Source organism: Coregonus lavaretus, assembly GCF_964263955.1.
Source record: "Coregonus lavaretus genome assembly, chromosome: 12".
Lineage (NCBI taxonomy): Eukaryota > Metazoa > Chordata > Actinopteri > Salmoniformes > Salmonidae > Coregonus > Coregonus lavaretus.
Window position 1 is genome coordinate 51,912,869 of NC_139999.1, and position 24,430 is coordinate 51,937,298.

The 24,430-nt window shown below is 41.9% G+C and overlaps 1 protein-coding gene across 1 annotated transcript; it reads left to right on the forward strand.

Annotated features, from left to right (window-relative positions):
* The first annotated feature begins 256 nt into the window (after window positions 1-256).
* LOC311137994 (uncharacterized protein) lies at window positions 257-24,004 on the forward strand. The gene is made up of 8 exons (XM_084172639.1): window positions 257-636; window positions 16,532-16,637; window positions 18,656-19,294; window positions 19,853-19,932; window positions 20,145-20,425; window positions 20,846-20,927; window positions 21,737-21,872; window positions 23,304-24,004. Exons 5-7 carry the CDS (start codon window positions 20,254-20,256, stop codon window positions 21,747-21,749), a joined length of 267 nt encoding a protein of 88 aa, XP_084028765.1. The 5' UTR covers window positions 257-636; window positions 16,532-16,637; window positions 18,656-19,294; window positions 19,853-19,932; window positions 20,145-20,253; the 3' UTR covers window positions 21,750-21,872; window positions 23,304-24,004.
* Window positions 24,005-24,430: the final 426 nt, after the last annotated feature.

Genomic DNA, 24,430 nt, shown 5'->3' on the forward strand with positions numbered 1-24,430 from the left:
AGAGTGGTTACATTTCTCCAGCTCCATCCCTGAGCTGTTTACCAAATCAGTGGCGGGGTCTCGCTTTTGTTGTTGTTTGAACTGCAGATTGCCCCGTTTAGATAACCAAATTGGTTGGCCAGGAGGGGCCCGCCAGTCACCAGGGCATTTCAGCAGTCGGTGTGGCCAAGCCCCTTTAAAACATTACGCATATCGGGGGCTGGCGTATCTAGGGCTGTCGTGAGGTAATCTATCCATTCTTGCCACTATTCGCCGGGCAGGCTTACATGTGGTAATCGTAGAAAGTGCACAGTGCAACATGAGAAAAAAGCTATAACAATAAGATCGCGAACGAGTTGGTTTTAAGCCGGGAAATGTACATGGAACATTGCAGACTTTACTAAAGCTGAAGGTTGTTTGATCTCGTGAAACAATCTTAAACCAGCAGAAAACTAATACCAACCAAACGCAAGTTTGAACGAAAATGGAATTTGCGTTATCCTGACCCCTGGGAACCGTTGTGATTTGCCTGGATTTAAAAGCACAAGTTGTTGACAAATTGGATAAGCTTGCCCCCGACGGCACTGAACTCACTTGCCTTGTATCCAGAACGAAACGGCGGGTCGTGGAATTAAACCTCATTTATCTGAATTTAAGGTGAGTGTATGAGGTCTAAGCTTACTGTTACTGCGAAAACCTACTTTTGAGGCTTGCAAAACCCTGTTTCTCAGAAACGTCGTCCATAGTTCCTGCAAATTGGGGTTATCTCCTAAATACGTGGAGTCTAGTGCAAGTTGAATGCTGATTGTGGCCAATGTTACTATTCAATTCATACGGCTTTTATTGGCACGGGAAATATGTTTACATTGCCAAAGCAAGTTAAATTAACAAACAAAAGTGAGAAGAAACAAATTTAACAACATCAACCAAAAACGACTAGAAATTAACAGTAAACATTGCACTCAAATGTTGTACAAATATAGACATTTCAAGTGTTATATTATCAGTTACGTACATGTTTTTTTTAGCAATATGAAAATAGTTGGTAGTACGAATAGTGTGGTACTACTATCTTAACGTTGAAAGCCAATAGTTAATGTATGGAGTCCAGTTTTGCCATGTAAAATAAGTCCTAGTTTTGAATGTGTAAATACACTTCGGTAATACGAAGGCTACTATCTCTATTACAAATCAATTGTCTTTTCATTAGGCTATCTGGTGTGATAAACCTGACCACACTATAGGTTAGCTTTCCAAAACAACATCGGGAGTCTGTGCAAGGGCGAAATTGTGGTGTAGATATTGGTGGGGACGAACTATAGACTGGGTGTCCTGGGGTCCTTCCACTGAGTTATTTTTTGGGACATTTTAAAACGCGTTTCCTGCAATTTTACACAGTTTGACACAACTTATTATGCCTCTCTTGAGGGGTATATGGAGAGTTATTTAGAAAACAGTGGAAGGATAAGTAGAATTTTATTGGGATAACAGATTTATATTTTTAAAGGAAAACAGCTAACTTCCTGCATTTCACCACATTTTGCCATGGGGCAGAGAAACAAATGTGCAGTTTTATAATGCTATTCTACACATTTAGTCATAAATCTCAGAGAAAATGTTGTAGTTTTAAAACGAATTTCCTGCAATGCTACACTTTGTCATGGGGCAGAGAGAAAAATATGCTTTTATAGCTCATCTCATGCTACTCTTCACATTTTGCAATGAGGATGAGAGAACATTTCACAGTTTTAAAGCTAATTTTCAGCTACATGTTTCAGTTTTAAAGTATCTGTCCAGTGAAAATCTCACTTTAAAAACGTCATATTCTGTTAACTCATACCAAAATAATATTGTTGAATCATCCTATACTCGTAATTGTGGCCAAAGCATAATTTGGAGAAAAAAAACACTTAAACAACTCTACATCAAACTTGTAACTCGAACAGACCGTTTAAAAAATGCTTGCTATTTCCTCACAGGGGTTGATGTCATCCTCCTGAGGAGGAGGAGCTGGCCAATCAGCGGTCTACTCACATTCATATTTTTAATGACCGGTATAAGCCCACACCATTCTGTTGTTGGGGTACGCCTACGCCATTCCAACACAGAAAAGCTGCTTTTTAGCATACCTAATTCAAATATGTTGGAAGGAATACTATTTCACTCCTGTTAATTATAGGTAATATTTCATAGAAATCTGGAAACTTTGGACAGTTACATTAAAGTTTGACTTTCGGCAAAAATGCAAAAATAACAGTTTTAAACTGTAAACTGATTAATACAACATCATACCAGGTCATTTAATGATTACATTTTTTAAATGAATAAGGTATTTGGCTACAGAAGTGCCATTTGTTACTGATCTCTACAGCTTCCGTCCAAAAACAAATAGTGTAAAATGACGTCAACACATACTGGGAGAGTTACTGTCTAGCTACAAGTGGCTAGCTTAGCTAACAAACTAGCTACATCGGTCGCAGCGTGCATTACCAGAATGACACGTCGATGAACCATCAAAGGCACACCCAATTTCTGTTTAAAAATTGAGAAAGAGGAGGAGTTGGACCGTTTTTCATGCCCAAAGTCGACCGTTAAAGTTAATTTCCTGCAATTCTACACATTTTTCCATTTCTTATGACATGTTCATATGCTATCTGGGGGCCCCCCGACATTCAGTTCATTAAACCACAGCGGGCGGTGGGTTATTGGAGTAGGACTGCTTGTTCTGTTTTTACAGCCCGTTTTGTCTCTCTCCGGCAGGCGTCGTTGCTTTACGTTGCAGTCTTTACATTACTTTTCCGGTGGCATTTAGTGTATTGAAAATACTTAATATCAATATCTGGTTTCTAAGTTTCATGGGTATGTATGTTCTATGTTGAAAATGCACATTAAGAATTCCTCTTCAAGAGATCGCAAGAATGGACTTCATGCCTATTCAGCTCTTTGACAAATTGATCCCTAACAAATTCACATGTTTGATCTGTTCCACCATTTGCACCCCAGTTTATGTCTTGACAGATGCAGTTCTATGGAAGATGTCACAAGCTGAGCTATAGTCATGCACCCCCTCTCTCCACAAACACCCACACACAATCCACTCCCATAATAACAGTACCAGTCAAACGTTTGGAAACACCTACTCATTCAAGTGTTTTTCTTAATTGTTTACTAGTTTCTACATAGTAGAATAATAATGAAGACATCAAAACTATGAAATAACACATTGAATAATGTAGGAACCAAAAAAGTGTTAAACAAATCAAAATACATTTTTGATTCTTCAAAGTAGCCACCCTTTGTCTTAATGACAGCTTTGCACACTCTTGGCATCATCTCAACCAGCTTCATGGGGTAGTCATGAGGACCGCCACAGGAAAGGAAGACCCAGTGTTACCTCTGCTGCAGAGGATAAGTTTAGTAGAGTTACCAGCCTCAGAAATTGCAGCCCAAATAAATGCTTCACAGAGTTCAAGCAACAGACACATCTCAACATCAACTGTTCAGAGGGGACTGCGTGAATCAGGCCTTCATAGTCGAATTGCTGGAAAGATACCACTACTAAAGGACACTAAGAAGAAGAGACTTGCTTGGGCCAAGAAAAACGAGCAATGGACATTAGACAGGTGGAAATCTGTCCTTTGGTCTGATGAGTTCAAATTTGAGATTTTTGGTTCCAACCGCTGTGTCTGTGAGATGCAGAGTAGGTGAATGATCTCCACATTTGTGGTTCCCACCGTGAAGCATGGAGGAGGAGGTGTGACGGTGTGGGGGTGCTTTGCTGGTGACACTGTCCGTGATTTATTTAGAATTGAAAGCACACTTAACCAGCATGGCTACCACAGCATTCTGCAGCGATACGCCATCCCATCTGGTTTGCGTTTAGTGGGAGTATCATTTGTTTTTCAACAGGACAATGACACAACACACCTCCAGGCTGTGTAAGGGCTATTTGACCAAGAAGGAGAGTAATGGAGTGCTGCATCAGATGACCTGGCCTCCACAATCACCCGACCTCAACCCAATTGAGATGGTTTGAGATGGGTTGGATCGCAGAGTGAAGGAAAAGCAGCCAACAAGTGCTCAGCATATGTGGGAACTCCTTCAAGACTGTAGGAAAAGCATTCCAGGTGAAGCTGGTTGAGATGATGCCAAGAGTGTGCAAAGCTGTCATCAAGGCAAAGGGTGGCTACTTTGAAGAATCTAAAATATATTTTGATTTGTTTAACACTTTTTTGGTTACTACATGATTCCATATGTGTTATTTCATAGTTTTGATGTCTTCATATTCTACAATGTAGAAAATAGTAAAAATAAAGAAAAACCCTTGAATGAGTAGGTGTGTCCAAACTTTTGACTGGTACTGTATATATTTATATTTCCTGAGTTTAAAAAAAATCTCCTAAATTTAGGACAGACACTTCAAAACCTTGTTTCTTATCATAGATTTTTTTACTGGCCTTTTTGCCATTTATGAGTGTTATTCAATGCATTTCTATGGCCAAAATAGTAAAGGTCAAAATCAATACTTTATCAAATACATTATTTTTTGATACCTAAAGAGGTCCTAAAATCTAATAGCTAAATGATTATAATAATATAATATGCCATTTAGCAGACGCTTTTATCCAAAGCGACTTACAGTCATGCGTGCATACATTTTTGTGTATGGGTGGTCCCGGGGATCGAACCCACTACCTTGGCGTTACAAGCGCCGTGCTCTACCAGCTGAGCTACAGAGGACCACAATGATCCATTGTATGACCATCTTAAAACAATTCCATATGTCAGCTTAGCACCACCCTCCCCCAACGTCTTAGACTCTAAATAATTAACCGGTTGTGAGAAGGTTCTTCAGATGGGAGAACGTTTCTTGTCAAGAAAGGCATGTGAAGCCAAATCTAATGGTAAACTGTAATTATTTGAAGTATTGTGTGTTGAATTACTCTATCTGGGACAGTTATTAGAAGGTAAAAGTTCAAGTCCAGGTCATGATGTTTTCTATCACGTAATTTTTATTTGTATTGATATTCACCTATCCAACAGTGTCATCCATGGCAGAAGAGCCATCAGTGAGAGTGACTGCGTGACCTTTTCCTCAAATGCTAGCCAACTGCTCTTCTTTTTAAGATCATAGCCTTGTAATTTAAGTGACAGATTAAGTTATCGCAACACCATAAGCACAGAAACCACTTGGAATATCCCATCTTGATGTTGATTGCCCATTGGATTTGCTTCGTAGTCTTGGTTGGACCTGGCATCTAATAACTGGGTCATTCCTCATCATTTTTGTTATTGCATTTTTCCTGATTTGTTTTTGGCCGTGGCTGCCCAAAAAAAACAGCATCCACTCGGTTTGTTTTTACGCTCATCCGCAGATTGTCATTTTTGTGTGCGCTATTTTTGTCTTAGGCTGCACGGCATACACAGCTGTCATTTTTGGTTATTAACGGTTTGGCCTAAACCCCCTTGATAGGCTACAAAGACTAGATAAGTATTTAGCACAATCCATTTCTCTATAAAGCATCACTTTTTTTTGTTTTGGGTAGATTATTAAAAGTTTGAGACATTTATGGCTGTATTTCGGCAGCATGGAGATCAAAAGACTAACAGGGCATTAGCTTATGGACGGCTAAATTTGTCTCCAGTCATAAATATATAAAAGGGAAGTTACCTTTAAACAGAGGAGAGAAAGCTGCCAATTATGTCCCTTGGCTGTGGAAGCTCAAATAAACAGTTCAAGCTGGCCACTGTTGTAGGAGGTTGCTGAACAGCACTGCTGTTCATGATTGTGGCTAATTGGGACTGATTTTTACTGAGTGTGTATCAGTCACAAAGAAAGCAGTTACCAAGGCTCAAATATGTGGCAAGTTTTCTTTGCGAATGAGAGTGTCGTTGTATGCAGACATGTGGAAGCTGGCCGGCACCATTTTGCACTGGACCTGGACAGAGTCCGACAAGACAAGACAGATCAGTCTTGACTTGTAAAATGACCCTTGACTCCATGTATAAATGGTACCATTATGTGTTCACCGTTTTACCTTTGGAGATTTGACCAGTCATTACCTGAGCCAGAAATGCAATTTTGGAAGGGTGCCAGGTGAATAGGGCTGTGACGAAACCAGTATCGCAATATTGGTCCTTTTAAAACTTGCTGTATGTAAAATATTGTTTGCTATAGCTTGGAAAATAAATCAATGTTACTGGATGACACAATGATGTTTGTTTCCACATTTTAAATTCACCTTGTGTTTTGTTTCCTTTCTATGATATGTATCGTGATACTGGTATCATCCAGGTCCTACAGATGAGGGCTGAGGAATTTGATTATCTCCCATTTTAACCTTATTCACAGGGAATTGTTTTAGTGGAATTGATATTGTAATTTCAATGACTGTTGATTATGTTCATATTATTCCATTGCAATTTAGGCCCTCACCAGTTTGGCTTGCTGCTCAAAGAAAAATAATGATATGAATTGTACATTAATGCCCTTACAACTGCCATTACCATAACCTCACTTCCATGTTCTGAATATATTCAATATGGGTGGTGATGTATATGCTACTGAAGGTGGATTATTTTATGAGATTAAACCACAGTGGTATAATATGCATGACTGACTACACTAATTGCCTCCAGCTGAGTTAAAAGGGCATCGATACTTAACAGACTTCTGTGAAAGAGAGGGCTCCAGTGATAATGACCCAATTGGGCAGAGCACTCCTCACCTCTCTGCCAGTAAATGGTGCTAGTGTGACCTCAGACACCATGTAACTGTTAGTGTCAAAGACTGAAGGGGGATGGGTGTTGGCCCCCCTTGTTCTCCATGGCTGGCAGCTGTACGGGCTAGCATGAACATGTGGTGTCACCACCTTTCATCAGTCCTACTCCCTCAAACTAGTGCACCTCAGTCCTTCAGTCTGTCCGTCCTTTTGTCAAGTCATCCCCAGCAAAGGCAAGTAGGCGGGCTAGACGCTTTCGTGATTTGTCTTGTTTAGCATTCTTTGTGACTTATCTTGCCGGCCTGGCAATTAACAGGTGGGGAGATATCAAGGACGGGGAGATTGGATAAACTGCGACTGGGTGGCGATGGCAGTAGATCATCAGTGGTGTTGTTGATTAAATGATGTCTTGCGGCAGCACACTCAGTCAGGCCAGAGGTGTCACCACAAAGTGCCATATCCTGTGATGATACGGAGGCACAGAATCACAGCCCTGAACAGTTGAAACGGCTTTGGGTTACCGGAATAGGCCAATGTTGATAATTGTTGATAACGCTAACCCTGCAATGAGGGAAAGAAGGCCACTGCTTGCAACGAGCTGGCTGGATGGTCGCCTACTGACTGGTTTTGGAGGATAATTGCTCTGGTGTGGTTCCCCTCTTAGATATGGTAAAGCCCCTTATCCATCCAAGACTGGAGGGCAATTTCATGGTAACGGAATTATGCTGAGATTCCGATTTTTCACTTTAAAATGTACACCAGTTTAACAAACAAAATAACTCTGGACAAGGACTACCTTTGACTATTTCCACTGAAACTTTTACAAAAACACATTTACAGGAAGAACTGTGCAGATCCAAAGTTTGTTAACATAATAAAACTGAGGGAGACTTTACCGTAATTCTGTTACCAAACTTCGTATCTGCACAGTTTTTCCAGTAAATGTTAATTTTACTTTATAAATTGTTCAAAGTAGTCATTGTTGGTAAACTTGTTTGGCATACATTTTAAAGAGAAACAATTGGAGTCTTAGCGTAATTCCTTTATCGTGGAATTGCCCTGGAGCAAATCTGTTTAACATGGATGGAAATACAACTTGTTGGGAAGGATAGCCAGCCTTACACGATTCGTGAAGGCTACACTTGCTTTAAAGTGGTCTTGCCCCTCAACAACCATGGCCAGTTTAAATACCCTATTTAATTATGTCAGTGGGCATTAACTCAACCTTTATCAGAATGGTCTGGTCTTTTAATGGGGCTTTGCAAGCCAACAGATGCAAAAAGATTAAGAAGAATATACTGGTGGCACAAAGCACAATCCCCCTAAAAGAGGGGGTGGGGTGGGTTTCAGAATCAGATACCCAGTGCCAGACTGACTATTTCAACCATTTGAGATCTTTGGATCTTGCTAGATGGCAGCTATCTGACGATCTATCTCTAGATATCAATCAAAGGCTGCATTTTTTTTGGTAGCAGATAAGGTTCTGGGAATAACCGAAGACAACAGGCTTCCTGCTCTATTACATCACAGTGAACGTATCATTATAGAGTCTTGTATGTAATGTGTGGAGAAATAACATAAATAAAATGGTAGTTCCCGTTAAACACTTGCCCCCCAATCCTCCCTTCCCCAAAACACATGTAAATATTGGACAAAAAAATAGTGCCTTCCTGTATTACACTTATGCTAAAAATTGTATTCTATTATACTGAGCAAGTTACTTTATGTTCGTATTCTTATCTTTTTATTATTTCTTATTGTTGTCGAGAAGAAACCTGCAAGTAAGCATTTCATTGGACGGTGTATACCATGTGTATCCCGTACGACTAATAAAACTTAACTTGATCTAGGCTTAATCGTAATTCCCATCTTTATTCATTATTTGGCTGTGGTTCAGGCCATAGAAACAGTGCAAGGGTGCCAAGTTATTCTTCTATGATACTCTGCTAGTTTTATTTTGCTGTTACTTCTTAAGGTGTCCGCATGCTTCCCAGCCGAAACAGTTCAGAAGAGTTCTTGCAAATATCGTGACGACATTATGTGACGTTTTTGTTCGTTTTGGACTTCGGACACACACATTTTCTTCGGGAGGAAAGCCGAAGTTCGGAGCCGAAGTCTACGCCCCTTAGTCAGGTGATTGGTCAAGAGTAGGGATTCTTCAATAAAGTCTTTGTCATTCAACGAGACGACTTGTTTTCATGCAAATTTTTTCATTGAGAGATACTGCACCAAACATCTTAGTTAGACGTAAAATCGCGCGACTAAGATCTCCTTGGAAAAAACTTTAAAATTAATGACAGATTTCTTGGACATGTCTTAGATTAATTCTGACTATTTTGAGGAAGTGTATACTGGCTATTGCGTCTCAAAATGGACAAAAGCACTATTTTTACACTTTTTCTTGTTTTTCAAGCGAAGGTCTTTTAAGGGAGGCTGGCTAGGCGCCAGCCGAACTGAAGCATGCTAACGCCTTTAGTCAGTTAATTTAATCAAATTCAGATGCACAAGGGTAAACACTGCTCAAGAGGCCCCATTTAACATGTTACCCACACCCTCCAGACATGCCCTTGATTCTAATCAGTAGCCTAACCCCATGGATGTATGTTGAAACTTCTGTGATAATTTTTTCAAAAACTTGACTTTAGTCTTAACTCTCATAGGGTTTAATTAGACTGGAAAGCCTGTTCATTATTCAAATATGTAAATAGAGACCTAGATCATATGCAAACTATGAAAACTACGCACAGTGCAGTATCGGCATTCCTTTGAAGCACAACTGAAGTGCCCTATCGGAGTGTGAATTATTAACTCAGAAGGGCACGCTGCATGCTTCCACCGAATGCAGCGTACGAGTATAAATGGTATATGCGTGTGAGCTCCCTCATGAATGGAGTTGGTTAGTGTGTGTCTATCTGAATCCATGTTCAAATTCCGTAACACGAACGTTGTCTTCCTCCAGTTTAGCACATGGTAGGGCGGGTCGACATATTGTGAAGGCCTGCCTAGTTATTCAATTTCGATCTGCATGATGGATCTTAGCGTTCTACTATATTTACACTACCTCTGCATGCCTAAATGCATTTCTCACCCCTGCATACAGAGAAAACGGTAAGGATGTGTGTGGTAGTGGTGTGGGGGTGGGGGGGGTGGTTCACAGCACAGGCTGGGGGAAAAGAGCAAAGCAGTTCCTGGGTTGTTGTTTTTGGTTGCGTGGGGTGTTGTCGCTCTCTTATTCGTTCCTTCTCATCATCTCTTTTTTTGCGTCACTCTTTCTCTTCCTACTGAATGTGTCCATTTCCCATATCCTATATTTCGCTGTCTCACTCTCTTCCACATTCTCACTCTCACAAGTTCAAGCAGCCTCTTAGAGAATGAAGCCCTTGTGGTGAGATGGTATAGTATGACATGGCTGAGGAGGTCTTTGTCAAAGCCTCGGATGATTATGAGAAGATGAGACCCCCACCTGAGGCAGGTGAAGAGGGAGAACTGGAGACAGGGGAACAGACACAAACACACACGCACAACTAATTGGCATCTGTCTTGTGCACTGCAAACGGCATTCCTTTGGAGGCAACATGTAGAATGGTACATAATCTGCAGTTTGTCAGGCTGTAGTCAAAATAATGTTGATGTGCTCACTAAAGGTGTGTGTGTCTGCCCTCAAGTTTGTGTGCATATTTTGTGCAGGCCATATTTGTGTATTTGCATGTTTTCAGAAGTCAGGGGTAATGTGTGTCCTCGTGAAATGGTGTGTGTTAGCACTGTGGGTCTGTGTTTGCAGCATGAGTTTGCATTCACACACATGTGCGTACTTGTGTACATGTGTCTACAGGTATGTGCGTGTGTAGAGTTTATTGCTGTGCTTGGCCTGGTCTCTCTCTACCCTTTCTCTCTCTGCACTGGCTCCTTTTGTTTCTTTTGTTGGCGAAGGTTGAAAAGGCCAGCCAACAAGAGGGGGAACTGGGGCGGAGGGAAGGGATGGAGGGAAGGGATGGAGGGGGGTGAGGTATAGGTCTGGATGCGGTAGGATGGGGGGAGGGATGTGAAAGAAGGGAGGATTCGTGTTGCTTTGCTCTGTCTGTCTGAACTGTGTGTCTGTCTGTCTTTGGGAGAACAGCTGGTGTTGACTGGCTGCAGACTTGAGTCCTCCGCCGAGGGATAGGTAGGTAAGTGGGTGTGGTAGAGGGGGAGTGTCCACCATCTGGAACCCGACCCAAAAACTAGGGCAGAACTTCTCCAAAAGTCAGAACTTTGAAGCTTGAAAAGTTCTGAGAGTTTTTAGTTTTCTTCGGCATCAGTTCACCTCTAGTTTTTTGCCAAAGCTTGACAGGTGGCTATTCACTCGGATATTAAACTGCTCTTGAAACAGAAAATCATCTCAATAACATCAGGGGTTTTTCTGTGGCTTTTGACTCCCTGAAAACAATACACGGGGCATCTGTTATGGTGACATTCGCCAGGTTTTTGTGTTCCTGTGTGGTTTTGGCAGGCCGATAGGCAGGCTGTGTGAAAAGCGGTGTTCGGAATACCGACGCTTCTGGCCGTTGCTAAGTAGGAACTATGGAGTCCTTGGAAAATGGGGAGCACTCTGTTTCCCCAGAAACACCCTTTTTCTCAAGACGACTGCCAAAGCTGGAGCAGTCACCCTTAAACCCACACCCCACCATAACCCCCCCCCCCCCGGGGGGACTCTATCCTGGGAAAGGGGGGTTGTCATGGACAGAAAAGGACCTATGTTGGACTGGACTGTTAAAAGTTGTGTACTTTGACTGCTGAAGGATGGATGAGGGGAGGGTGTGTGGGATTTATCTTTCGCTGGTCCCAACTTGACCTATTCCAAAATTGACTTGAGGTTCTCGATCTTAATTTGTTGGATCTATTGCGATTTGGTCAGGCTAAAGCTTTCTTTTCTCTCCCTATGTTTAAAGTAACAAGCAAACAAAGCCAGGCTTATTGAACTATGAACGTGGCAGCAGAAAAAGCAACATTTAACTTGGACTGTCTTTTAAAAAGTATGCATGAGTATTAATTACGTGGATTCTGGTCTCTACTATTGGCATACTGGATATTTTGCCAAAGCTTTGAGTGCCGTGTGTGTGCGCTGAACACAGGGCAGACATGCCGTGATGATGGGGTGCTAGGGGTGGGACATTCACAGCCTGCATGTGCCCCCCCTCCCCAACCCTCACCTCCCCATGACATTTCCTGCAAGTTCACACTTCTAAACGGTCAAAGGTGAAAGGTTGAGTGTCATCTCTCTAAAGACATGTTACTTTGCTGACAGGGGCTTTCCTCCACGCTGGATTTTTTTCAACACATCAGGAGTTTAATACAAAGCTCCAGTTAATACATTGAAGTGTATATGTGTATGCGTGTGCCCCCGCTCCCAGAGAGCAAGGTGTTTCCTAGCAACCTTTTGCCACTTGTTGCTAAGCTAAGCTAGGACGTACACTGTTAAGGGAACGATCTCTGGCTGTGAGAACATGGCCTCTCTTTTTAGCATTCCCTAGTCTGGGGGGTGGGGGGGCTGGCACAATTACTAATATTATAACTGTGTAACCGACAGTTATGGATGAAGACTGTCATGAAAATAACCATCATAACTGTTTTAAAAAAACACACTGAAAAACAGCTGACTGAAGCTGGACATTCGTGAGGTTGAGTCCGTTTCGGTCGTAACATGGACTCTTAACAACGTGATGAAACTGTGATGCTCCTTGCTGAAACAAGAAAACTAGTCTTTGTTGCCTAGGCACCACCCCCCACAATGCAGCAGCAGCACACATAGACATAGAATGAATAGAACGGGCTTGGAACCTCACCCTGGCAATTTGACTGGTAAACTCATGGGTACACTCACAACGGTTGCCTGGTATTGTGATGCAATAATTTCCATGTTAATGTAGAATGTTCTGTTAACTGATGTGGCTCATGCAATGGAATGTATTTTTTGTAATGTCAGTTGAGTTTAATCAACAAATCACAGCACATATTTTACTTCCCGCTTTGCTCCTATAGAGGGCTTGCAGTTGCGTCACAAATCACCTAGCAACCACACCAGGCCCCATGTTGGAAGACCAGAGACAGTCTGTTGGAACTCCTCCAATCATCCACATGGCTGGCTGCGTTTTGCTACCACTGGAAACTTTGTGAAGATTACCCATTATTTTGTTTTTCTAAGGACCCAGAAAACGGAGGCAGTGGGAGAATCTATTCAAGTAAAATGATAAACAATGGATCATTAGCTAGCTAGCTTGACGTATTTACCGTTGTAACTCTAAATGGATTTGTAGCTAAGTACAGTGCCTTCAGAAAGTATTCACACCCCTTTACCTTTTCCACATTTTGTTGTGTTACAGCCTGAATTTAAAATGGATTAAATAGAGATGTTTTTGTCACTGGCCTACACACAATACCCCATAATGTCAAAGTGGAATTGTTTTTAGAAATTTGTACAAATTAACAAAAAATGAAAACCTGAAATGTCTTGAGTCAATAAGTATTCAACCCCTTTGTTATGGCATGCCTAAATAAGTTCAGGAGTAAAAATGTGCTTAACAAGTCACATAATACGTTGCATAAGACTCGCTCTATGTGCAATAATAGTGTTTAACATGATTTTTGAATGACTACCTCATCTCTGTACCCCACACATACAAGTATATGTAAGGTCCCTCAGTCAAGCAATGAATTTCAAACACAGATTCAACTACAAAGACCGGGGAGGTTTTCCAATGCCTCGCAAAGAAGGGCACCTATTGGTAGTGTCATGAATGACCACGAGAATCCAAATAGGTCAGATCAGGTTTGCAATTAATAACCCGTAGAGGGGGAAGGAAAGAACTAGTGGGGATTAACAACTCATGTCCTGTTGTAAATCAAGGGAGAAGATCCAGGCCTGTGCTCTCCAAATTCACCAAAGGAATGTGCTTTGTCTCAACAGACCCTTTTCCCGCTGAAACGCTAACACGTTCAAAATTGAATACTGGAACAATATTTCTAACGTAGAAATATTAAAATGAAAATCATTTTTGACATGCGTTATTCTGTCTCACACTGTTTAAATAAACCTACCATTAAAATTATAGACTGATCATGTCTTTGTCAGTGGGCAAACGTACAAAATCAGCAGGGGATCAAATACTTTTTTCCCTCACTGTAAATAATTAAACCAATTTGTGTAGTACTGAATCATAAGTAAGGCTCTGGTTTTTGCAGATGCAAGGAGGTTACGACTGCTCAGAATGATGATATGATACGAGGTTATGATTAATAAGTTGACTATTTATAGATGTGATAGGTAAAGACCTTTTAGAGTTTAATTCGGGAGATGGTAACTCTTTTTAAGAACCGCTCTCATGGTGCCCCAGATCCTAATGATCGGGTAACAATGAAACATAGTTAGTAAATTAGAGAAATAACAGTCTTTAGATTAATGTTAAAGTCAAGACACGACAGTAGATGGGTAAAGATTAAAAAACAGACATTGAATATCCCTTTGAGCATTTATTAATTACACTTTGGATGGTGTATCAATACACCCAGTCACTACAAAGATAAAGCCGTCCTTCCTAACTCAGTTGCCGAAGAGGAAGGAAACCACTCAGGGATGTCACAATGAGGCCAATGGTGACTAAAACAGTTACAGAGTTTAATGGCTATGATAGGAGAAAACTGAGGATGGATCAACAACATTGTAGTTACTCCACAATACTAACCTAATTGACAAGAGTGAAAAGAAGGAAGCCTGTACAGAATACAAATATTCCAAAACTAAAGTAATACTCCAAGAAATGTGGTAAAGCAATTAACTTAATACAAAGTGTGAATACAAAGTGTTATGTTTTGGGCAAATCCAATACAACACATTACTGAGTACCACTCTCTATATTTTCAAGCATAGTGTTGGCTGCATCATGTTATGTTTATGCTTGTGTAATCGTTATGGACTGGGCAGTTTTTCAGGATAAAAAAGAAACGGACTGGAGTTAAGCACAGGCAAAATCCTAGAGGAAAACCTGGTTCACTCTGCTTTCCACCAGACACTGGAAGATTAATTCACCTTTCAGCAGGACAATAATCTAAAACACAAGGCCAAATCTACACTGGAGTTGCTTACCAAGAAGACAGTGAATGTTTCTGAGTGGCCGAGTTACAGTTTTGACTTAAATCTACTTAAAATCTATTGCAAGCCCTGAAAATGGTTGTCAAGCAATGATCAACAACCAATTTGACAGAGCTTGAATAACTTTTTTAAAGAATAATGGGCAAATGTTGCACAATCTAGGTGTGGAAAGCTCTTAGAGACTTAACCAGAAAGACTCACAGCTGTAATCGCTGCTAAAGGTGCTTCTATAAAGTATTGACTCAGGGGTGTGAATAATTATGTAAATTAGATATTTATTTATTTCATTTTCAATACATTTGCAAGCATTTCTAAAAACATGTTTTCACTTTGTCATTATGTGGTATTGTGTGTAGATGGGTCAGAAAAATAATCTATTTATTCCATTTTGAATTCAGGCTGTAACACAAAAACGTGTAATTTTCAGTTCTCTTCCCCACTCCTAGACAGTCCTAGCAAAATTCTTGCTTGAGAAATTGCCCTTTGCTAAGTAGCTATTTTTGTTTCTTTTTGACCATTTTAATTGAAAACAATCACAGTAAAGAACTTAATTGTTACCCAGGAATGATTTGATATTGAGATAAAAACAGCTGCATTGGACCTTTTTAAACTTTCACACTATTTGTATGATTAGCTTGATGAGAAAAGACAATCAATTGAATTGTGTATTCAGTGTATTTCCTTGAAACAGACCAGACCAGTGGGTCAAATACACCTTCCCCTTCTCAGTCTATTGATGCTCTCTCTGTCTTTAGCTGGATGCTGGTGGCTATAGTGTCTCCTTTGTGTGTCATCTTTGCTATGGCTGCCCTGCTCTCCTCTATCGGTGTTGGATCTACAAATGAAAAGGGATGGCTTTTTTACTAAGATTTTTTATATATACTTTTTATATACACGTGTTTAGCAGATGTTATAGCGGGTGTAGCGAAATGCTTGTGCTTCTAGCTCCGACAGTGCAGTATATCTAACAAGTAATATCTAACAATTTCAGAACATATACCCAATACACACAAAACTAGTAAGGAATGGAATTTAAGAATATATACATATATACATATATGGACAAGCAATGACAGAGCGGCATGGACTAAGATACAGTAGAATATTATAGAATAGAATACAATATATACATATGAGATGAGTAGTGCAAGATATGTAAACATTATTGAAGTGACTAGTGTTCCATTTCTTAAAGTGGCCAGTGATTTCAATAGGCATGCACATGTTGTTCTGGATTTATTTGGAAGAATTGGAGTTTGACCACTGCTTATTCATGATTGATCAAGTTTAATATTGTATATGATTAAATAAATACAAAGTATGTATTTGTATATTTTGTAATTATCTTCAACTACTCTGCTCCATTCTTACACAAATATTTGTATTTATTTTAATTTCAAACTTTAGATCTCTCATCATTATTGTGTCATTATTTAATCTATATCTATAGTTTAATTTGTTACATTTTAACATTGTACACACAGGGCAAACTTTCTATGGCTTGTTTTAGAAATAGTGATATTTGGGAGATTATTTCCTTTTCAAATAACTGAAAGTGAGTGGTTGTAATCTGAAAAAAAGGGAAAAATGCCATTCTTGAACATTGGGTGGGCATATTGAAAATGCCATGCAATTTCAATAAAGACAAACAAATGTAAGATAATCCAATTGAAGATAATTCTGTTAACCATTGTAACTCTTTCAGCTCAGGAAGCTTTATCGTCTGGGATTCATGCCGGTCCTAATAGGAAACACAGCAAAGGGAAGCAGCTGGGCAGCTGACGTTATGGAGCCTTCTAACCCTCAATCAGGTCTGGAGGAGGAATGCCACATAAAGATTCAGAGATGCTACGAGTATCTTTTGATGTTACTCTCCAGTTGTATTCCATTTGAATAAATACAGACTTGAAAACGCTGGGTTACGGATGTAACCATGGTCCTCTGAGTAGAGTAACGGGTGGCCAAACGACCTATGGGAACTCCTTCCCTTTCACGTGATATGATTGAGATGCTTAATATCAAATATGTTTACAGTGACGCCACACCCTTACTGTACCCATTTGACCTGTCACTATAAAATGTGATTGGTTAAGTTAAAGGCTAGTAGGGTAGGGGTTGGGTTAGCCCAGTCCCAGATCAGTTTGTGCTGTCTGTCTTCTCCTATGTCATTGTCATGCCATGACATAGGAGTTGCAAGACAGCACAAACAGATCTGGGACTCGAGCTAGGGTTGGGTTAAGTTTAGGTACCAATAATTGTTTAGTGGTTGGAGCGAGGTTAGAAAACACAATTCAATCCAGCAACCTTGTGTGTGGCAACCCATGTGATATGCCTTAAATCCAACACCAATTTACCACCTAGCAAGTGTATTTAACTCGCACTGGGTGCTGTAAGCTCTGCCCACTGACCATTGAGCTTTAATTGAACCAACCACATTCATTCTGCCCTTGAGGCAGAGCTGCCCTCAGGGCAATATTGAATAAGGAAAACTGTCCCTAACCAATCTGGGTTGTTGTTTGAGGTTTTGGCTAAATCTCTATTTCCTGTTTACATTCTTTTGACCAACCCTTTGTCCATCTTCTGGTGAATAAGAGAAAAAGCATTTAGCATTTCAATAAACCGATGACCAACCCACAAAGAACATGGAAGCTATCAAAAAACAAGGAAGATGAAGGCACTCTTGTCTTCAAATTAAAATGCCTTTATTGTGGTGGCATGTTCAATTGTCTTCATTGGTTAATTGACATGGCTTGTTTCTGCTGGTGCAAAAAGGTATGAAATCAGGTCATTTAATCGATTAACAACTACTTAAATTCTGGTGTAGTATTTTTCTCTTAGACCTAGTGGGAAGAATAAAAGTAAAAGTACATTCTGATTGACGAATACATAAAAAGTGTACATGAAATGTACATGAAGTTTGGCTTTTGCAAATGTCACTCAACATAACCTGTATACACTGAGATATTTGAGGTTTAGGATAGATAGCTAAGTTCCTCTAATTTAGGCCTACCTCTTCCTATTCTTATGACCCCCCCCCAACAGAAAAAACGGCAGAAACCCAATTCAATTGATGTGGAGCAGAAGACAAGAAATAAGAAGGAGAGTAGCAATTCATCCCCCTCTCCAATTCCACCTGACCGTTCTGAACGGAAAGTCTCCTCCACCTCTGTCCCCTCACCCTCTGACCAACTCTCCTCCCTCCATCCATCTCCCTCTCCTGTTAAATGTTCCACTCAGCCTTGCTCTCCTGCTAAACACCCCTCTCTCCCCCGGTCACCTGCCAAACACCCTTCCCCAGTGAAATCCACTCCAATGGTGTCCCTCCTAGTTCTCTCTCTCCTACCAACCTTCTGGACCGTCATGGCCAAGAGGGCGCAACTGTCAGGTAATTCAAACAAAAATAAAATAAGTACAGTGCCATCCTAGAGTCTCCTTGGAGAGGTGGGTTTAGGGCCAGTGTTTATCAAGAGTATGAGTGATAATCTAGGATCAGGTCCTCTCTGTCCATAATAAACTGATTTATTATGATCTAAAAGGCAAAACTGATCCAAGATCAGATTCCTACTCTGAGACGCTTGATAAACACAGTCCCAGAACGTTATTTTTCTCAAACTGTAGTTTTAGGCTCTTCTCGCCCCATCTAGTGGATTAAGAGAGTACTAACCTATTGCCCTGGTTTACTTGATACACTGCATTTATATGGACAGCAATACATTCATAACTACTCAGACTGTGTTTATAGTACATTATAGTATTTAAGAGAGAGACTGTGTAGAGTGATACTATCTCTGCTTTGGAGGCTTTAGACCTGTTTCTCTCCTTCCTCCAGACCTTTGTCTCTTCAGGACTACTCTAGCCCAAGGCCGCAGAGGCCTATCTCAGCCGCCAGAAGCTGGACTCTTCCCAGGGCCAGCTCAGCCACCAGAGGGTCAGAGGAGACCCAGGGGGCCAGAGGAGAATGGGGGGCAGGGGTCAACATGGAACATCTTGGGTGAAACACAACACACCGCAGATGCAACCACAACACACCGCAGATGCATTGAAAATAAACTCTTTATTGTTTAGAGATCAATGACTGATATAGTATGGGGACAGGGCTTACTATCAAGCATGCCAGTTTTATTAGATCATTATAAACCCATGCATTATGGTCATCTTGGTCTAAAGGACATCCACTCCTTTGTGTACTCACAGAATTACATCGAATTTATCCCTGACCAAGGTGGCTGCCATTGTAAACACATTCTAGAGTTATGAAGGTTTATGACATAGGCCACTCTATGTTTCTGGATATTGTATCTCTATGTGTAAACTGATGGCTGCTTCTTCTTCACAGGTTGCCTAACATTGGCAACACTTGCTTCCTTAACGCCACCCTGCAGTGCCTTCTGGTCCTGCCTTACTTCTCAAAGGAAATCCTACGCCAGGAACAACTCTGGAGCTCCTCCCCCTTCTCCAACCTGCTCAGGTAAGGGAAGGCTCAAGAGCAGACACACACCCACCCACCCACTATTTGTGGTCATAAATTAAAGAAGGGACACACTCTTTTCCCGCCACTTCGATAGAAAGTGATTTTCATAGCAGGTTAGGAGAGCATTTTCGCTAACCCTAACCCTTTTCCTAACCTTAATCTCAGTCTCCTAATCGGCTACGTTAATTCTCCTAACCTGCTGCGTAAATTACTGTAAGCTGCTAGGAAAAAGTCACTTCGGTATCGAAGTGGCATGAAAAGAGTGTTTCCCATTACGAAAGAAAGCCATCTATATTAGAATAACGTGAGCCACAAAACTGCGGCAGGATCATCTCCTTCAATGATGCGCTGACTTTCTTTAGTCAGTTGAGAGCAGTATCCAAACCAAATATCTTAGTTGAATAAACAACACATCTATACAAGGTCAGCACTTAGGGCTCAGCACTTTGAGGGTAGAGACTAACACCCTGGGCAAGCTGCCCACTGCCTCAGAATAATGTATCTTGTTATTGTAGTGGTATCATTCGTTTTGTAATGCTTTTGTTTCTAACCCAGGGCGAAAAGGTTGAATTCACATGTGAGGGCTGCAAAGGCCTCCAGGCCTCAAAGGTGGAGCAGTTCCACATACTGCCTCTGTGAGTTTCCCCTTTATAACCTCTCATACGACTGGCAGTGTTTAATGAAATTAGTGGTCCGTGTGTCCTGAGCCTTTAGGAGTAGTTACCTTCCTGAGCAGGTTGTAGGACTTAGGGATGAGCACCACCAAACACATTTCACTCATCTGTTATTTTGTTGGCTGGTTTCATTGTCTGTCTGTTAATCTCTCTCACTCTATGTTTCTGGGCAGTGTGCTGGTTCTGCATCTGAAGAGGTTTGGAGGACCTGGGGGGTTGGAGAAGCTGGAGGCTCCTCTTTTGTTTCCTCCAGAGCTGAGGCTCTCTGATCTCTGTGGGGACATGGTGCCACCCCTGCACAGTGCCAGCCCACAGGCTCTCACCAACCAGGATCCCAGCATCCTGGTGTCCATCCCCCAGACCAAAACCAGCCAGGTCTCCAGCCCCCAGACCCTCACCAGCCAAGTCTCCAGCCCACCTGGACAGGCCAAAGACAGCGCCCACTGCTGTTCAGGTAGGTCATGGCACTATTCTTGCTCCAAAACCACACAAACCACCCACTCCCAAAACGGTCCTGCAGACAGAGAAGCTAGAAGCTGCAAATTAAAATGTTTCTCAGACATATTTAGTGATGTATCTGAGCTGTTTTAGACCAGAGCAATTCAGACAAGTGACCACGTTTTTCACAGCTCTTTATATGTATATTTGACCCCTCAGGTTCAAATGACCAGGAACCAGGGAAAGTGTTGCAGACAGCCTCAGTGGTGAGGAGAGAGAGAGAGAAACCAGTGAAAAATAAGTCATGACAGAACACTGAGATAGTTATGAGGAGTACAGATGTAGTAGACCTCCTGCAGTAGACTAGTAGACTGTAGACAGTGTGGTGGACTGTAGAGGAAATGACAATCCTATGATCACATGTGTTTTCTTACAGAAGCAGCAGCCAGTGAAGTCAGTGAATGGCTACTACCAGCTGACTGGCGTAGTCTCTCATTTGGGAGGCCTCGCAAGCTCCGGTAAGTAAATACCTTAAAACACACACATGCAGATACACAGTAAATAAGACTTAGGCTGAATCCCAAATCACTCCCTTCTCTTCAGCTCTCCAATTGCGAGTTCACGTGCACCTCTGCCATATACACAAGTATCCCAAAGCTGAGGGAGTGAAAATGATCGAGGGTGTAGGGCAGGGATCATCAACTAGATTCAGCCCCGGACCAATTATTTTCTTCATCACCAGATGGGCAGGGGTCCGGAACGTAATTACAAATAATTTGTAGACTGCAAATTGTCCGCAAGCAGCCCAAACAGATATAATATTTGACTCATTTCAAACCTTGCTTACATTTGTGTAAAGTCACATACATCTCTTTATTGTGCGTGGGAATACATTGCAACAGATTTCCAAAATGAAAATCACTTGGAGCTGATTTGCTGGTGTTTTTACAGTCTTTTAACAATTAAACATTTTTTGCGCAGAAAACATGGGGGGACCAAATAAAATCACCAGTGGGCCAAATTCGTTCCGCAGGTCGCCAGTTGGGGAACCCTGGTATAGGGGATAATTAGACCCTCCAATAGCCACTTCGGCCAAGCGAAGTGCCATCCCGACATGCACCATGATATGTTTAGAGTTTGTGCAATTCAAAAGAATGGAGAGGCATGCCTAATAATATGCCACGTGTATTTGATTATCTCTGATTTCGAAACTTGACACATGTAACAGATAAAATACTTCCCAAATTAAATGTTAACTTGTACAACACACTTCATTACCCACAAGAGCCTGACCCTTGACCTCTAGTCTGTCTTCCTTGTTCCACAGGGCACTACGTTAGTGACATCCTGAATGCCAGTGGAAACTGGTTCTGTTGTAACGATAGCCAGGTGTCAATGTCCAATGAAGCCACTGTGCTGAGGACCAGAGCCCGGAGTGCTTACCTGCTCTTCTATATGTTCAGGTACTGCTTACTCTCGCCATCTATATTCTTGTGTTGCTATATACAGTATCTCACAAAAGTGAGTACACCCCTCAAATTTTTGTAAATATTTAAGTATGTATTTTCATGTGACAACACTGAAGAAATGACACTTTGCTACAATGTAAAGTAGTGAGTGTACAGCTTGTATAACAGTGTAAATTTGCTGTCCCCTCAAAATAACTCAACACACAGCCATTAATGTCTAAACCGCTGGCAACAAAAGTGAGTGAAAATGTCCAAATTTGGCCCAAAGTGTCAATATTTTGTGTGGCCACCATCATTTTCCAGCACTGCCTTAACCCTCTTGGGCATGGAGTTCACCAGAGCTTAACAGGTTGCCACTGGAGTCCTCTTCCACTCCTCCATGACGACGTCACAATGCTGGTGGATGTTAGAGACCTTGCACTCCTCCACCTTCCGTTTGAGGATGCCCCACAGATGCTCAATAGGGTTTAGGTCTGGAGACATGCTTGGCCAGTCCATCACCTTTACCCTCAGCTTCTTTAGCAAGGCAGTGGTTGTATTGGAGGTGTGTTTGGGGTCGTTATCATGTTGGAATACTGCCCTGCGGCCCAGTCTCCGAAGGGAGGGGATCATGCTCTGCTTCAGTATGTAACAATACATGATGGCATTCATGGTTCCCTCAATGAACTGTAGCTCCCCAGTGCCGGCAGCACTCATGCAGCCCCAGACCATGACACTCCCACCACCATGCTTGACTGTAGGCAAGACACACTTGTCTTTGTACTCCTCACCTGGTTGCCGCCACACACGCTTGACACCATCTGAACCAAATAAGTTTATCTTGGTCTCATCAGACCACAGGACATGGTTCCAGTAATCCATGTCCTTAGTCTGCTTGTCTTCAGCAAACTGTTTGCAGGCTTTTTTGTGCATCATCTTTAGAAGAGGCTTCCTTCTGGGACGACAGCCATGCAGACCAATTTGATGCAGTGTGCGGCATATGGTCTGAGCACTGACAGGCTGACCCCCCACCCCTTCAACCTCTGCAGCAATGCTGGCAGCACTCATACGTCTATTTCCCAAAGACAACCTCTGGATATGACCCTGAGCAGGTGCACTCAACTTCTTTGGTCGACCATGGCGAGGCCTGTTCTGAGTGGAACCTGTCCTGTTAAACCGCTGTATGGTCTTGGCCACCGTGCTGCAGCTCAGTTTCAGGGTCTTGGCAATCTTCTTATAGCCCAGGCCATCTTTATGTAGAGCAACAATTCTTTTTTTCAGATCCTCCGAGAGTTCTTTGCCATGAGGTGCCATGTTGAACTTCCATACAAGCTGTACACTCACTACTTTACATTGTAGCAAAGTATAATTTCTTCAGTGTACTCACTTTTGTGAGATACTGTATGTGTACTGTATGTACAGTAAGTGGTTCCTTTCACCCTTCAGGACAGGAGAGCAGCAGGCCCCAGCACACAGGGCCTAATAGGGCCACCAGCACCAGCTTCAACAGGGGCAGAACCTGGCCCAGCCTCAACACCCCAAGCCCAGACTCAACACCCATAGCCCAGCCTCAACACCCTCAGCCCAGCCTCAACACCCTCTGCCTAGCCTCAACACCCTCAGCCCAGCTTCAACACCCTCAGCCCAGCCTCAACAGGGGTAGTACCAGGCCCAGCTTCAACACCCCCAGCCCAGTCTCAACAGGGGTAGAACCAGGCCCAGCCTCAACACCCTAAGATCTGCCTCGACAGGGGCAGCACTGGGCTCAGCCTCAACAGGGGCAGCACTGGCTCAGCCTCAACACCCCCAGCCCAGCCTCAACACCCCCATGTTTGCCCCTCTTCATGTCTTTCCCTGACGATATTCCCACTGCTGTGTCTGAAAAAATAAAATAATAACTTAACGAATCTGATTTCCGATCTCCCCCCACCATAAACGATGACTGGTCTGTCAATCATGCTGCTCAAGGGAGACTTGCTCTTCAACACTAGCATGAGCATCCTTTTCAGTAGCGTACGTCATAAATATCGGCCCTTGTTTCGACTACTTGTATAAAGCGCATTGAAAAAATAATAAAGTATGCACACTAAATGTAGTACACATGGAAATGTGGTGGATAGAGTGTCTGATTATTTAGAGGGTGGACACTGTGGTATAACATCCCTTTATTTGGTTTGGTTTGAAATCCTCCTGTTGTGAAATACACTGTGGTGTACAACCTCTTATTAATCATGGTGACACCGGATGCACTGCAATATTCGACATTGATCAAGGTCCCCAGGATGTCGGGGGAGGATTTTTTTTTTTTTTGGGGGGTGGGGGGTAGATCTGCTTAATATTGTAGATTGTAACTTCCATCAATGTAATTGTCTGCATCACTTCCAATCCCCCACGTTTTATATGTATATATATATATATATATATATACAGTGAGGGAAAAAAGTATTTGATCCCCTGCTGATTTTGTACATTTGCCCATGTGGTGTCAGAGACAACGATGCTGATCTATGCTGTGTTGATAAGAATTCCGCTGACGCTGTACTTTGATTATAAAGATTTTATTATTTCAAAGA

Excerpts from the sequence above, each read along its gene's own strand:
- LOC311137994 (XM_084172639.1), top strand. The coding sequence starts at position 20,254 with ATGGTGCCACCCCTGCACAGTGCCAGCCCACAGGCTCTCACCAACCAG. Across the intron at positions 20,426-20,845 it reads CAGCGCCCACTGCTGTTCAG|AAGCAGCAGCCAGTGAAGTC; the intron begins GTAGGTCATGGC and ends GTTTTCTTACAG.